This window comes from Vicia villosa, linkage group LG6 (genome assembly GCF_029867415.1).
Source record: "Vicia villosa cultivar HV-30 ecotype Madison, WI linkage group LG6, Vvil1.0, whole genome shotgun sequence".
Classification (NCBI taxonomy): domain Eukaryota; kingdom Viridiplantae; phylum Streptophyta; class Magnoliopsida; order Fabales; family Fabaceae; genus Vicia; species Vicia villosa.
Genome location: NC_081185.1, coordinates 111350354 through 111362896, shown reverse-complemented (window position 1 = coordinate 111362896; position 12543 = coordinate 111350354). Strand labels below are relative to the sequence as shown.

General features: G+C 32.5%; 2 protein-coding genes and 1 pseudogene across 2 annotated transcripts; 1 reads left to right on the top strand and 2 right to left on the bottom strand.

Annotated features, from left to right (window-relative positions):
- Positions 1-3661: 3661 nt before the first annotated feature.
- Positions 3662-8745, top strand: LOC131609600 (DEAD-box ATP-dependent RNA helicase 8-like). The gene is made up of 10 exons (XM_058881345.1): positions 3662-4439; positions 4833-4893; positions 5435-5669; positions 6162-6400; positions 6676-6927; positions 7018-7198; positions 7551-7639; positions 7723-7796; positions 7876-8003; positions 8490-8745. Exons 1-9 carry the CDS (start codon positions 4159-4161, stop codon positions 7952-7954), a joined length of 1491 nt encoding a protein of 496 aa, XP_058737328.1. The 5' UTR covers positions 3662-4158; the 3' UTR covers positions 7955-8003; positions 8490-8745.
- Positions 8746-9495: 750 nt separating this feature from the next.
- Positions 9496-10533, bottom strand: LOC131614343 (kiwellin-1-like; annotated as a pseudogene).
- Positions 10534-10683: 150 nt separating this feature from the next.
- On the bottom strand, positions 10684-11471 carry LOC131609601 (kiwellin-1-like). Its single transcript, XM_058881346.1, has one exon. It carries the CDS (start codon positions 11386-11388, stop codon positions 10822-10824), a length of 567 nt encoding a protein of 188 aa, XP_058737329.1. The 5' UTR covers positions 11389-11471; the 3' UTR covers positions 10684-10821.
- Positions 11472-12543: the final 1072 nt, after the last annotated feature.

Sequence of the window (12543 nt, the reverse complement as noted above, 5' to 3'; positions counted from 1 at the left end):
AATGACATAATTATCTCCCTCTAAAATTGATAAGCACACAAACATTTAAGAGAATTTGATTTTATAGTCTTTTACCAGTAAACATGTAATAATGTACTCAATTTTATACTTGTTAAGATATCATTAATATCTGAATTACTATAGTCATACAAAAGGAGTATGAGAGGAGTGAAATTGACGATAAGCACCATTAATTGAATTCATAAAGATAAAAAGCGATTTCAATTTTATATTATAAGATAAGCTTTATTGAAATAGATTCATAAAGATAAATTATGATTTTATTATAAAATTAATTGCAGAAACAAAATAAAGAAGATTAAATTAGAGTAATACTTTAATAGGATATTTTTTTTTTAAAGAATACAATCTAATGGATTTTGAGAATAGGTTGGATGGATTTGATTCATCCATGACTTTAAATGGATGGATTGAATTCAATCCATTAACTAACATTTTATCAAATGGATGGATTGTATGGATTATTTTTATCAAATGGATGGATTGTATGGATTATTTAGTGGATGAATTGGATGGATAATTGCTGGATCCAATTGTCACCCCTAATATATATATATATATATATATATATATATATATATATATATATATATATATATATATATATATATATATATATATATATATATATATATATATATATATATATATATTCATAAATTTATAAATAATCTTATTTGATCTAATAGCTGAGATTTACCAATCTCGTAAAGTCATAATTAAGGCTATGTTTGGATTGATGAAACATAATGGAGTGGAGCGGAATAGAATGTAACGGAGCGGAATGGAGCGGAGCGGAATGAAATATATATTCCAACACTATTATTTGGTTTTTTTTTTAAATGTCTCATTTCATCTCATACACCTTAAATTGGATGGAACAAAAAATGGGGGAATGGGATGGAATGGGGTGAAATGTATTACATCATGTTCAATTCCATTCCACCCATTATTAGCTAATCCAAACAATAGAACCTCATTAGTTACCACTCCAATGCATTTCATTCCATCACATACCACTGATCCAAACATACCCTAAAAGATTATCAATATGTTCATAAAAAGGCTATTAATATTCACAAAATTTCATTTGCAAATAGTAGGAACATAAGAAAAAAATCATCAATCAAAGATACGGCGAATTTTCCTTAAGAATAACAAACAATGAGTTTGAGATTAGGCTGAGAATATGTAAGACCAATTAACAGGGGCCTACGGCCTAGCCTATATAGGCGTAGGTCATGTCAGACTTTTTAAATAAGAGAAATTTGCACCTACATACTCACAGACTCGCGGTGAAATCCCAAAATACTCCTATATTTTGGATGTGCATAACCCATAACACATTTTTCTAAAAAAAGTGGTGATCTCGGATGTGCATATCCGAAGTCACCTTAATTTTTAGAAAAAATGTGTCTTCAGATATGCACATTCGAAGTCATCATTTTTTTAAAAAAAAATGTGTCTTCGGATGTGCATATCCGAAATCACCAATTTTTAGAAAAGGGTGTCTTCGGATATCCATATCCGAAATAATGTCTAAAACATAATACATATATGAAATAATGTCAACAAAGCAACAATGCAATTCTGTCTAGAAAATTCTTTTGCAAGTGAGACAATTGTATAATTTTAGAATGGTGGTATTGTAAATTCACCAAGGAACATTTTGTTTCTACCTTGGTTGAATAATTTATCCATTTAGTGATTATTTATTTGTATTTGAAGCTAAACACGTAAAAAACTTTGGTATGCCCATTGTGAAGCGGGGAACAATTACCAAACCCTAAGAGTTAGGAGGTATCACATTAAGAACTAAGAAGACTTGACATAACGAACAAAGCTTTTATACTAAAACTTGGTTAGAAAATCCATAACAATGCATAAGAGCTTTGGTGTAAGGTGTTGCGAAACAAATATGATTATAATAATTTGTAGGAACCAGTCTGTACCCATAGTTCATATTATAGTCTCTGGAAGGCAATCGTTAAGTTCACGCCTCATCTGTTCTCAAATGGTAGCTGGATTGTTAGAAATGGTAGAGATATTGATGCATGGAGTGCAACTTGGTTGGAACTAGGTTTGCATATTATTGATTATGACATGGTCATTTTAGAATAATTAATTAAAGCTAAGCTTTGTCATCTGATCGAGTTAAATGGCAACTGAGAATGGTAGAAGGCGCATAGTTGGATGTCACATGGTTTAATCCAGAGAATTTTGGAATGAAATATGAGAGCTCTGTGTTTCAGAGGAAATAAAATGTTTTATTTAAATATTGGTTCATGATAGGGTCCACAAAAATTATAACAAGAGTAAGACGAGTCTGAGGCATGCTATGTTTCATTGTGTGATATAATGAAACTTAGTATCTATGTGTTTAGGAATTGCCATTTTCCATGCAAATATGGTTAAACATGGTGCTTAGTAATATTATGATTAATTTCTTACAAGGAGAATTGAAAAGTTGGATCCAGATGGATTTAAATTACAAGTGGAGTAGGGCTAATGGGGTATATTGGAGAGACTATTGGGCAACGTTGTGACATCGTTTGTAGATGTGGCACAATAGAGAATTGCATGATGATACTTTCCAGAGACCGCATAATTCGGGCTACCATGTTATGCAAATCTTGAATGATCATTATAGTGCAAAACAGACAAATATTGACACTTTTGAGGGAATCAAATCTCTTTGTTGGATAGGTTGGAAGCCAACAAGGGAAGAAATGGTGAGACTTAATACATATGATGAGTATAAGGAAAATAATAGAGCTGAGCTTAGAGGAGTTATCAAGGATAATAATGGGTAGCAAATTGTTGGCTTCTCTAAATCTCTACGTTTTTGTAGTGCATTTATTGTTGAATTATGAAATTTTTTCGAAGGGTTTAAGTAAGCTCGAAGGCTAGGGCTTGATATTGTGGAGTTGAATGTTGATTATATGGTGGTTTTACGGGTCTTGAGTAGTATTGTTGGTCAAATTTTGATGAAAATATTCGTTGATTATTAAACCTGCATTGGAAGATGAATGTGATTCATCCGTATAAAGAAACTAATGCTAATGCTTTAACTAGCATTGAGTGTATGTTAAAAGCTTAAAAATTTGTTAGATGCGAATGCTATATGAATCATTTTTAAATTGATTCTTTTGTAATTTTTTTTTGTGCGCTTAAGCCCTCTCTTTTATAAAAAAATAAAACAATATAACAATAAAAGATAACTCTTGAAACGACAAATTCCAGCAGTAAATAAATATATTTTCAAATCACATTTTATATAATTAATAAAATTAAATTTATAAGTCTAAATAATGAAAAAAAATTGAAAGTAGTCAAATCTAATTCAAGAAAACAAATTATTACATACTAACCAAATAAAAATAAAGTAGAATAAGAACTTCTTTTTTATTTATTTATTAAATTAGCTTAAAAATTTAATAGATATGCAAATCAATTTAATTAGAAACCATAAACAAATTTTTCTAAAAATAAAAATTACTGAAAATAAGTTTTTATTTTTTTAAATTTTTACGATACATCATCATTTTTCTCTTAAAATAAAATAAAATATTATTTATAATTTGATTAATGTTATGTAATCAACTTTTAAATTTTTATATACATATATATGAACTTAAAGAGAATACACTATCAGTGTTGGAAAAACAGAAAATCCACTCCATACACAAGAAACACAATTCGAAATGCTTCCACACACCATAACATGAAATGAAATGAAACAACAACACTGAACCCTTTAACTCTTCAAATCAAATTTCATCTCTTCAATTTTCAAAATACCTTAACAAATCTCTTCTCGATTCAAACCTAATCAAAACGAAACCCTTCAACACCTGTAGATCTGTACAAAAAAACCCTCAATTTCTCTTCATCCCAATTTTCCCAATTTTTTTTGGGATTCTTGTAGTTGTATGATACTCTAGAAATTTCACATTTTTCTTCTCAGATTTCGTTACTTTAGGCTTCAATCGTAACCCCATTTTGATAAATCATCGCTTTAGGGGTTCGGCTTTAGTTATCATTTCAGTGATTTTGAAGAAACCCTAGCTTCTTGGTTGAGTTTAGGTTACTGTATATTCTTTTTCAGTAGAAATTTTTGGGTTTTGAATCTGTAACATGAACAATAGAGCGAGGTACCCACTTGGGAACAACGGGTTAGGACGAGGTGGAGGTGGTGGAGGGTTTCAACAGAGACCAAATCAACAACAGTATGTGCAGAGGCACATGATGCAAAATCAGCATCCACAGCAACAATACCAGCAGAATCAACAGAATCAACAATATCAGCAACAGCAGCAACAACAACAGTGGCTGAGAAGGAACCAGTTGAGTGGTACTGATACCAGTGTTGTGGAGGAAGTTGAGAAGACTGTACAGTCTGAAACAAATGACTCTAGGTGCTTATTGGTCTTTTGATTTTTGTTTTGTTTTTTAAACTTTTGGAACCTAACCATATTGATTTCTTGTAGTTTTATATTTGTATAATTGTTGGGACATAACTGGATTAATTTCGTTCTTGGATATACATTTGTATCTTTGTTTGTGTATTTGTCTTGTAACGATGACTTGTCTGTGTTTGTGTTACACAAAGCATTTTGATGTGGATAGTTAATATAGTTTGTATGTTTGTGGTGTTGAGTTTTGAATTTTTGATGTTAGGGCATGAGACCTTTTCGATGTGTATACATTTGTGTGCGTGGTTGTTTTACTGCCTGATAAAGCTAACGTGATTGTTTTCCCTGAGAAAAGAATGTCTTTTAATTTTATTCTCAATTGATTTTGTATGTTAGTTCACAAGATTGGAAGGCAAGCCTAAAGCTTCCACCAGCTGATACACGCTATAGGACAGAGGTATGGTTCCGAATACTTTAAATCTGTTATTATATATATTCCAAGTGATTGTTTAGTTAAATTATGTATTATGCTTTGGTCATATATTTTGTCTGAGAATTGGGATCTTTAGGTTTGTACAGAATAATGCATATTTCTTGTTGGAGTTGATTCTCTGCATTGGTTTTAGCTTTCATTTTGTTGAGTCATGTCATTTTTAGTACCCTATGGCTTGTGCTCAGTGCTCTATTAGACATTTGATGTCATTTTTCGGTTATTAGATGATTACGGCTTAGAATTTAGAGCATAACCATGCTTGTAAAACTGCAAAAACTCTATTAATAAAATTTCTTTTACATCCAGAAATATAGGAAATAATCTCCGATTCTATTCTCATTCTTCAAACTTCATTATTACAGTATTACTTTTTTTTTTAATTATAAATTAAGTGCTACATGTCAGATTGTGGCTATATTTCCAAATGATATTCATAATATTCCTCTTGGGGTTAGTAATTTAAACATTGTGCTAGTCATGACCTTTTGTTAATTTTTCTACCCAGGACGTGACAGCAACTAAAGGAAATGAGTTTGAGGATTACTTTTTGAAGCGTGAGCTGCTAATGGGAATATATGAGAAGGGGTTTGAAAGGCCATCCCCAATCCAAGAAGAAAGCATTCCAATTGCCCTTACTGGTAGTGACATTCTTGCTAGGGCTAAAAACGGAACAGGCAAAACTGCTGCATTTTGCGTTCCTGCATTGGAAAAAATTGATCAAGATAATAATGTTATTCAAGGTAGGCTTCCTCTTTGTTTACATGATGCTTTGAAGTCTAGTAGAATGGATTAAATCTTATTACGTCTCAGTTCTGTTCTGGTAGCCTGCTGTTTGTTTTGACTTGTCAGCACTCAGCAGTGTTTGGCTTATATTTCATTCTCAAGGGAGTTTAAGTTATGCTAGGTGCCTAGAATATTGTGTGTAACCATTAAGTGTCCCTTTTTCATATTTTTAATTGTTAATTTATTATTTATAGATAATTATTTGGCAAAATTGTGCTAAGGCCCACCAGGTCTTTTCCTATTTTTTTTTTTTTAATGACGAAAAATGTGCAGTGTTTTGGTGACAATTGTCAAAGTTAACTGAAAATAGAAAAGGATATGTTTTGTTGTTTGATGCATGCTTTCACTTTTTATTCTCTTGTTATTTCGTGTCCATTTTTATAATAAGAATCGTTTATAGGGTCTACCCATGTTTTGACCATTACCTTTTGTTTTGTCCTGTAATGTAGTTGTTATACTGGTTCCAACACGAGAATTGGCTTTGCAAACATCTCAAGTATGTAAAGAGCTTGCAAAGCATTTGCAAATTCAAGTTATGGTCACAACAGGCGGTACAAGCCTGAAAGATGACATTATGCGTCTATATCAACCTGTTCATCTGCTAGTTGGTACTCCAGGAAGAATTTTGGATCTTGCAAGGAAGGGTGTCTGCGTTCTAAAAGATTGTTCTATGCTCGTCATGGATGAGGTAAAGACAGTTCACCAGATATTTACTAATTTATAACGTTTGTAGAGAAGCATACTATTGTTTATCAGATGAGAAATTATAATAAGCGTAAGGAATCTTTAATATTGTCTGGTCAGAGTGCTAGGGTAAGGAATTTTGTGCTTGTCTAAGTTGCATTTTGATCTTTCTAGCAGATGCATCAACTTTGTGTATTGCATATCTGATTTATGCTGTAAACATATAGCCGAACATCTTCACCTTTGATTAACATTTTCTTTTCTTTATCTTTGTATCAGGCTGATAAACTTCTCTCCCCAGAGTTCCAGCCTTCGATAGAGCAGCTGATTCAATTTCTTCCCTCAAACCGTCAAATCCTTATGTTTTCAGCTACATTTCCTGTTACTGTAAAGGATTTCAAAGATAGATATCTTTGTAAGCCGTATATCATTAATCTTATGGACGAGCTAACTCTGAAGGGTATCACCCAATTTTATGCATTTGTGGAGGAGAGGCAGAAAGTCCACTGCCTAAATACTCTTTTCTCTAAGGTATATGTTGCTCAATGCTCATGCCAAAATATTGTAATTTTTTTGTACTTGCGAGATTTGGATATGATAATAATATGGCTTCTATTACAGCTGCAAATAAACCAGTCAATCATCTTCTGCAATTCAGTCAACAGGGTTGAACTCCTTGCCAAGAAAATCACAGAACTAGGGTATTCATGTTTCTATATTCATGCTAAGATGTTGCAAGACCATCGTAATAGAGTTTTTCACGACTTTCGTAATGGTGCCTGCAGAAATCTTGTTTGTACTGGTATGTTAATGACAGTTTAGCATCCTGCTATAGATGAGCATGCACGTTTCTTTGTATTTACTATGACTTTCTTAAATATCTAACTGTTTTGTTTCTTTTCTATATTTCCTTCATTTTTTTATACTACATTCATTTGTAAGAAATCAGTTTTACCAGTTAATAGTTGCATAATTCATCTTAGTAGTATCTTTTATATGATTAGAGTATGTAATTAATTAATGGAATGAGGATATTCTTGATAATGCGAAAGTGTGTCATAAATCTTGTTTTATATATAACTGCTTTATGAAGCTCGTTAGATTTATCATTTCAACCTGATGTTTCACTTTTTATTATTCTCATTCTGAAACAGATCTTTTCACTAGGGGAATAGATATCCAAGCAGTAAATGTTGTTATCAATTTTGATTTTCCCAAGAACTCAGAGACATATCTGCACAGGGTATGTTTGATTTCTACCTTCTCTCCTACATTGATAATGATTCTCTGTATGTGTTTTCATGGGTGCTCTGGTGATATATATAGGTTGGTCGATCAGGGAGGTTCGGACACCTTGGTTTAGCAGTGAACTTAATAACCTATGAGGATCGTTTCAATTTGTAAGTATCTTTGTTAGATAAGAGTTTCAGAGCTACTTGGTGCAAATTTCTGATGCGTGTTTCTATAAATGTTGTCCAGGTATAGGATTGAACAAGAACTTGGCACTGAAATAAAACAAATTCCTCCATTCATTGATCAGGCCATATATTGTCGGTGACTGGTGTTAAATACCCTGTCTGTATTCTCAACTGTGGTGAATAGCATTGGTAAGTGATAGGAACCATTTTCTTTTTAATATTTATGATGATCACGGCATCTTGTTTGTGATATTTTTTCATCGAAGAGTGGAAATAAATATTTCTATATTTTTATTTAACTGTCTGCAAGTTTGTTTCATTAGAGAAACACATGCTCTACTTTTCAGTTTTCTTTTTGTAAAAATAAAAAAAGTGAATTATTTTCATCTGGCTCCTCTAAAGTGAAGAGTTGCATAGTTAAGAGCATAAAAGCAATAGTAACTTTTATAATTCCACATTTTATCTTCTAAATGCACCCTCGAATGGATAAGTCAAATTCATTTCCATTTCTATAAGAACTAAACCAAATGTTAATCAAATAGATATTTTCATTATTATAATTTCAATACACTTCTTACTTGTGCACCTTATATTTATTCTTTTTCTAATGATTTGTCAGCTACAATTCATTAGTTGGTGTTTCTGTTGCTGATTGCTTGTGTATCTTTTTTACAGCTTGATGTGATTGTCACGCAAGCAGGTGCGAATACGCTGCATGAGGATTCAATAAAGAAGTTAGGGTATTGTTAGACCCTTTTGTTGAATGTTCTGTTATTTATTTATGCTTTTAAGAGCCCTGGAACATGATTAGGACCTAAAGTTTAATAATGGGTTTTTAAATGCCAGACTTATGCTTGGCTCCGTTTAGGTTTCTGTGGATTGCATTTGCAAATGTGGTTGATAATAATTGTTATTACTCTAAATTTTCCCATCTTGCTGGTCAACTGTTTAGAAGTGTGCCTTACTATGATGTTCCCTTCACTATGACATTTGAGTCTTTTGATTTGTCATTATGGTTCACACAAATGTTTTGTTCTCATGGGAAATTTCACATTTTTCTGCTCAAATTATGATTGCATGTTTCATGGTGATTATGGTGTATCTGCAACCTTTTTGATTTGATACTAGTGTGTTGATCTGAGCCATGCTTGGATGCAATTCATTTGATTAAAAGTGACAAACTTAATAGTTTGAAGCAGTGTAGTATCAAGGGTATACTGAGTCCTCAATACAACCACAGTGAAACAAATATTTGTATACAAAACAATCTGTCTTGTTATTATCAAAGTATAAGACACTTGTTAATACACTATACTCCTATAGTAGATTTTGAAATATTAACATCAATTTTGATTCTGGTTCTTACTACCCATTTCCCAATATAGAAGGTAACCTAGATCAATTCTTCAGTAACAAATTTTTAGAAAGCATTAAGAACTAGACTCAAGAATCAATTCTCTAAATATTATATTTGTTTTTGTATTGCATTCATTTTTTCTGTAGAGCTTATTCTGCTAACCAAGTTTAGTTGGAGAATATTTAGAGTTATATTATGAAATCATGCGTTTAGTTTTAGGATGCTTTATAAATAGAAGTATGTACTGTATTTTCTTTAATAAAAAATGATCACAAGTATATGATATAAATAAGATGAGGAATAGAAGTGCAGAATATAACTAAATTAAACATTAGGATGATGATCTTTAGGAACACCTAAGGCTTCCCACACAGCCTTAGAAGCATCAAGAATGTTGTTTGACAAGGATGTTGGCAATCATGTTCTTCATCACATCCCATTATAGAGTCGCACTCATCAACCACCATGACCACAGCACTTTTTCCATTAGCACCGGTGGTAACATTTTTGAGGCACCGGCTCATGTGGTTGAACCATCCAGTGGAAAGTGCAACTGTCGCATTCATCAACCACCATGACCACATCACTTTTTCCATTAGCACCGGTGGTAACATTTTTGAGGCACCGGCTCATGTGGTTGAACCATCCAGTGGAAAGTGCAACTACCAGAGTGTCACCAGAATGAAACTATTAAGAGTGAGATACGCCTTTGTATTAAGAGTGAGATGCGCCTTTGTGTAAATACATTCTGGTCGAGAACATTGATAAGTTGTGTATATATTTTTTTGCATACAACAATCAGAATCATTCTCTTGATTACATTGTCCTGAAGGAGCATTCTTTCGTTCAATTCTACCACTTGGGTGGAAATTCTGAGCTTCTGAGTAGACACAAATTGTTAAAATAAGAGTAACAAACTAAACAAAGCAAAAGATATATCAAGTTATATTTTGGTTCAACAAATTTATTATGCGTTCCACTGTGTTGTGTTCATTACTACATCAATATTCTAGACTACGCATTGGCTCAAAGCTGGTATATAATAGTGACCATGGTGTACCTTTTATGAGGTTGATTTTTTGTAAATATTTTGTAGAATCAAATGTTATTGATCATTGTCACGATGCAATCTCTTGGTTTAGTTTTGTAGATTAGGTTTTGTGCTAATATGATATACATATATGGTTTTCTGAATTACGTTAATTTAAATTGAACTACACCGTGTACAGCATATTTCGTTTTTATAATTTTAAGGCCAATAAGCTGAAGTGATTGACTGCAAACAATAAAAGTTGTAATTTTGAATGGATATACACAAGTAACTTATAAAATGCTTCTCAAGTTTTATTACCTCAATAGCATCACTTCTGTTTTTTCCTATAGTCCCTTTTCTAAAGTTTTAACTATATATCTTACTCAGAAAAGGAAAAGAAGAAATTCTACGTTAGAGTCTTGTAGCAGTTCATAAGGTGATAATGCAGTTCAAATTTTAAAACCATGATGCATGAAAAAAACTTTCTTAATTTATAACATAACAGAGTTCTTGTAACAACATATACACAATATACTCATAAGATGACGAATTCAAGTACACAATATCACATAAGTATTACAGCACGAAAACACAAACATATCTTTCATCTTCTACAATCAAGCATCTGACCAAGTAATGTCAAGGCCACCCCATTGATCTTTAGGCACACCTAAGCCTTCCCACACAGCCTTGGACGCATCAACAATGTTGTTTGGGCAAGGAGGTTGGTAATCATGTTCTTCATCACATCCCATTGTGGAGTCACACTCATCAACAACCATGGCCACCACACTTTTTCCATTAGCACTTATTGTAATCTTATTCAGACACCTGCTCTTGTCATTGAACCACCCAGTAGAAAGTGCAACAACTGGAGTGTCATCCGAATGATATTGATTATCACACGCCGAAGGTCCGCCTCCATCTCCACCTTTCTCAAAGCTATTAAGTGTGAGATAAGCTTTAGTATGAGTAGTAACTGACGGTGAACACTCATAAGTTGTGTACATTTTTCCTCGGACACAACAATCAGAGTCATTCTCTTTGTTGCATTGTCCTGATGGAGCTTTCTTTCCCCTGATTCTACCATTTGGACGACACTTTTGAGCTTGAGAAAATATGCAACTTGTTAAAATAAGAGTAAACAATAAAAGAAAAGAAACTTTGGGAAAAAAGCTCTTCATTTTGTTTATACAACTTTATGTTTCTCCTCTTAGTTTTTGATGCTAAGATGGAGGTTTTAGTAGGGTATATATAGGAAACTTAGTGTTTGTAAAATAAACAGGAATAAAGAAGAAGAGGGTGGAGGTTAGTTTTTGGGTCAAGGCAATGATTTCTATCCTGCCGTGTTAGGCTAAGATGACAACTACCACAATATAGGATTGATTTTAAGGTCAATGAAGCATTTCTATGACTATACTGCCTTGTCCATTTCAGATACTTTCATACTAGTCACATGTAATTGTTTTATAAAAGAATTATTCAAAGAAAAACATTACTCCATCCGGCTAAGTTTATTTATTTATTTATTTATTTTGATAATCCAACTATTTTAATTAAACTGAAGAAACAAAATCTGGTACAACTAATTATGTCTCCTTCGGCGGAATGCAACCCACTCTACCTCTTACCAACACCCACTAGATTGTGAACTACAGTGTTGATAAATAACAGCTACCTCCTTGAAATTTTTAAGGAGCAAATGTCAGTCATCCACTATGGAACTTAACACAGCAGAAAAACTAATAGAATTGATTCAGTCAACAACGTTTAAGGCGTCAGATTGAACAAGAATACGCTCCACCTTCAAGTTCAACTCCTCCGCAATTTCGAAACCCCCTTTAATAACTAGTGCTTCTGCAATGCTAGCCTCAGTCATGACATGGTTTTTCTGGTTCATAACTGCTGACTGTTGGACTGGTTTTTCTGATTCTGGTGTAGCACAGCCCAATTTTTATTTATTAGATTATATATTTATTTTATTAATTATTATATGATATAGTAGTTAATTAATTGGTGGTTTTGGTGAAGTATATGATTTATTAATTAATTGCGTGATTGTGTGCACCATTGATTTAATTGATTTAATTGAATTATGTGATTTATTTTATTTGGTAAAAATAATATAGAAGTAGTAGAATTAGTAATTGGGCCTAGATTGAGAGTGTGAATAGAAAGTGTGAGAGTGAGTTAAGTAAGCCCAATAGAAAGTTGTTTTGATTTTTGAGATGTAATTTATGTTATTGTGCTGATGTTGTAATAATGCTATGACGAAGATGAAAGAGCTTATAATGATAAACCTGCGACGAAGTGATGTTGATAATTTACCTCTATTTATT

What these genes read in the sequence shown, in the direction of transcription:
- LOC131609600 (XM_058881345.1), top strand. Translation starts at nt 4,159, where the DNA reads ATGAACAATAGAGCGAGGTACCCACTTGGGAACAACGGGTTAGGACGA. An exon ending in CTATGCTCGTCATGGATGAG is followed by an intron (nt 6,401 to 6,675) that starts GTAAAGACAGTT and finishes TCTTTGTATCAG; the next exon opens with GCTGATAAACTTCTCTCCCC. An exon ending in CAGAAATCTTGTTTGTACTG is followed by an intron (nt 7,199 to 7,550) that starts GTATGTTAATGA and finishes ATTCTGAAACAG; the next exon opens with ATCTTTTCACTAGGGGAATA.
- LOC131609601 (XM_058881346.1), bottom strand. Translation starts at nt 11,388, where the DNA reads ATGAAGAGCTTTTTTCCCAAAGTTTCTTTTCTTTTATTGTTTACTCTT.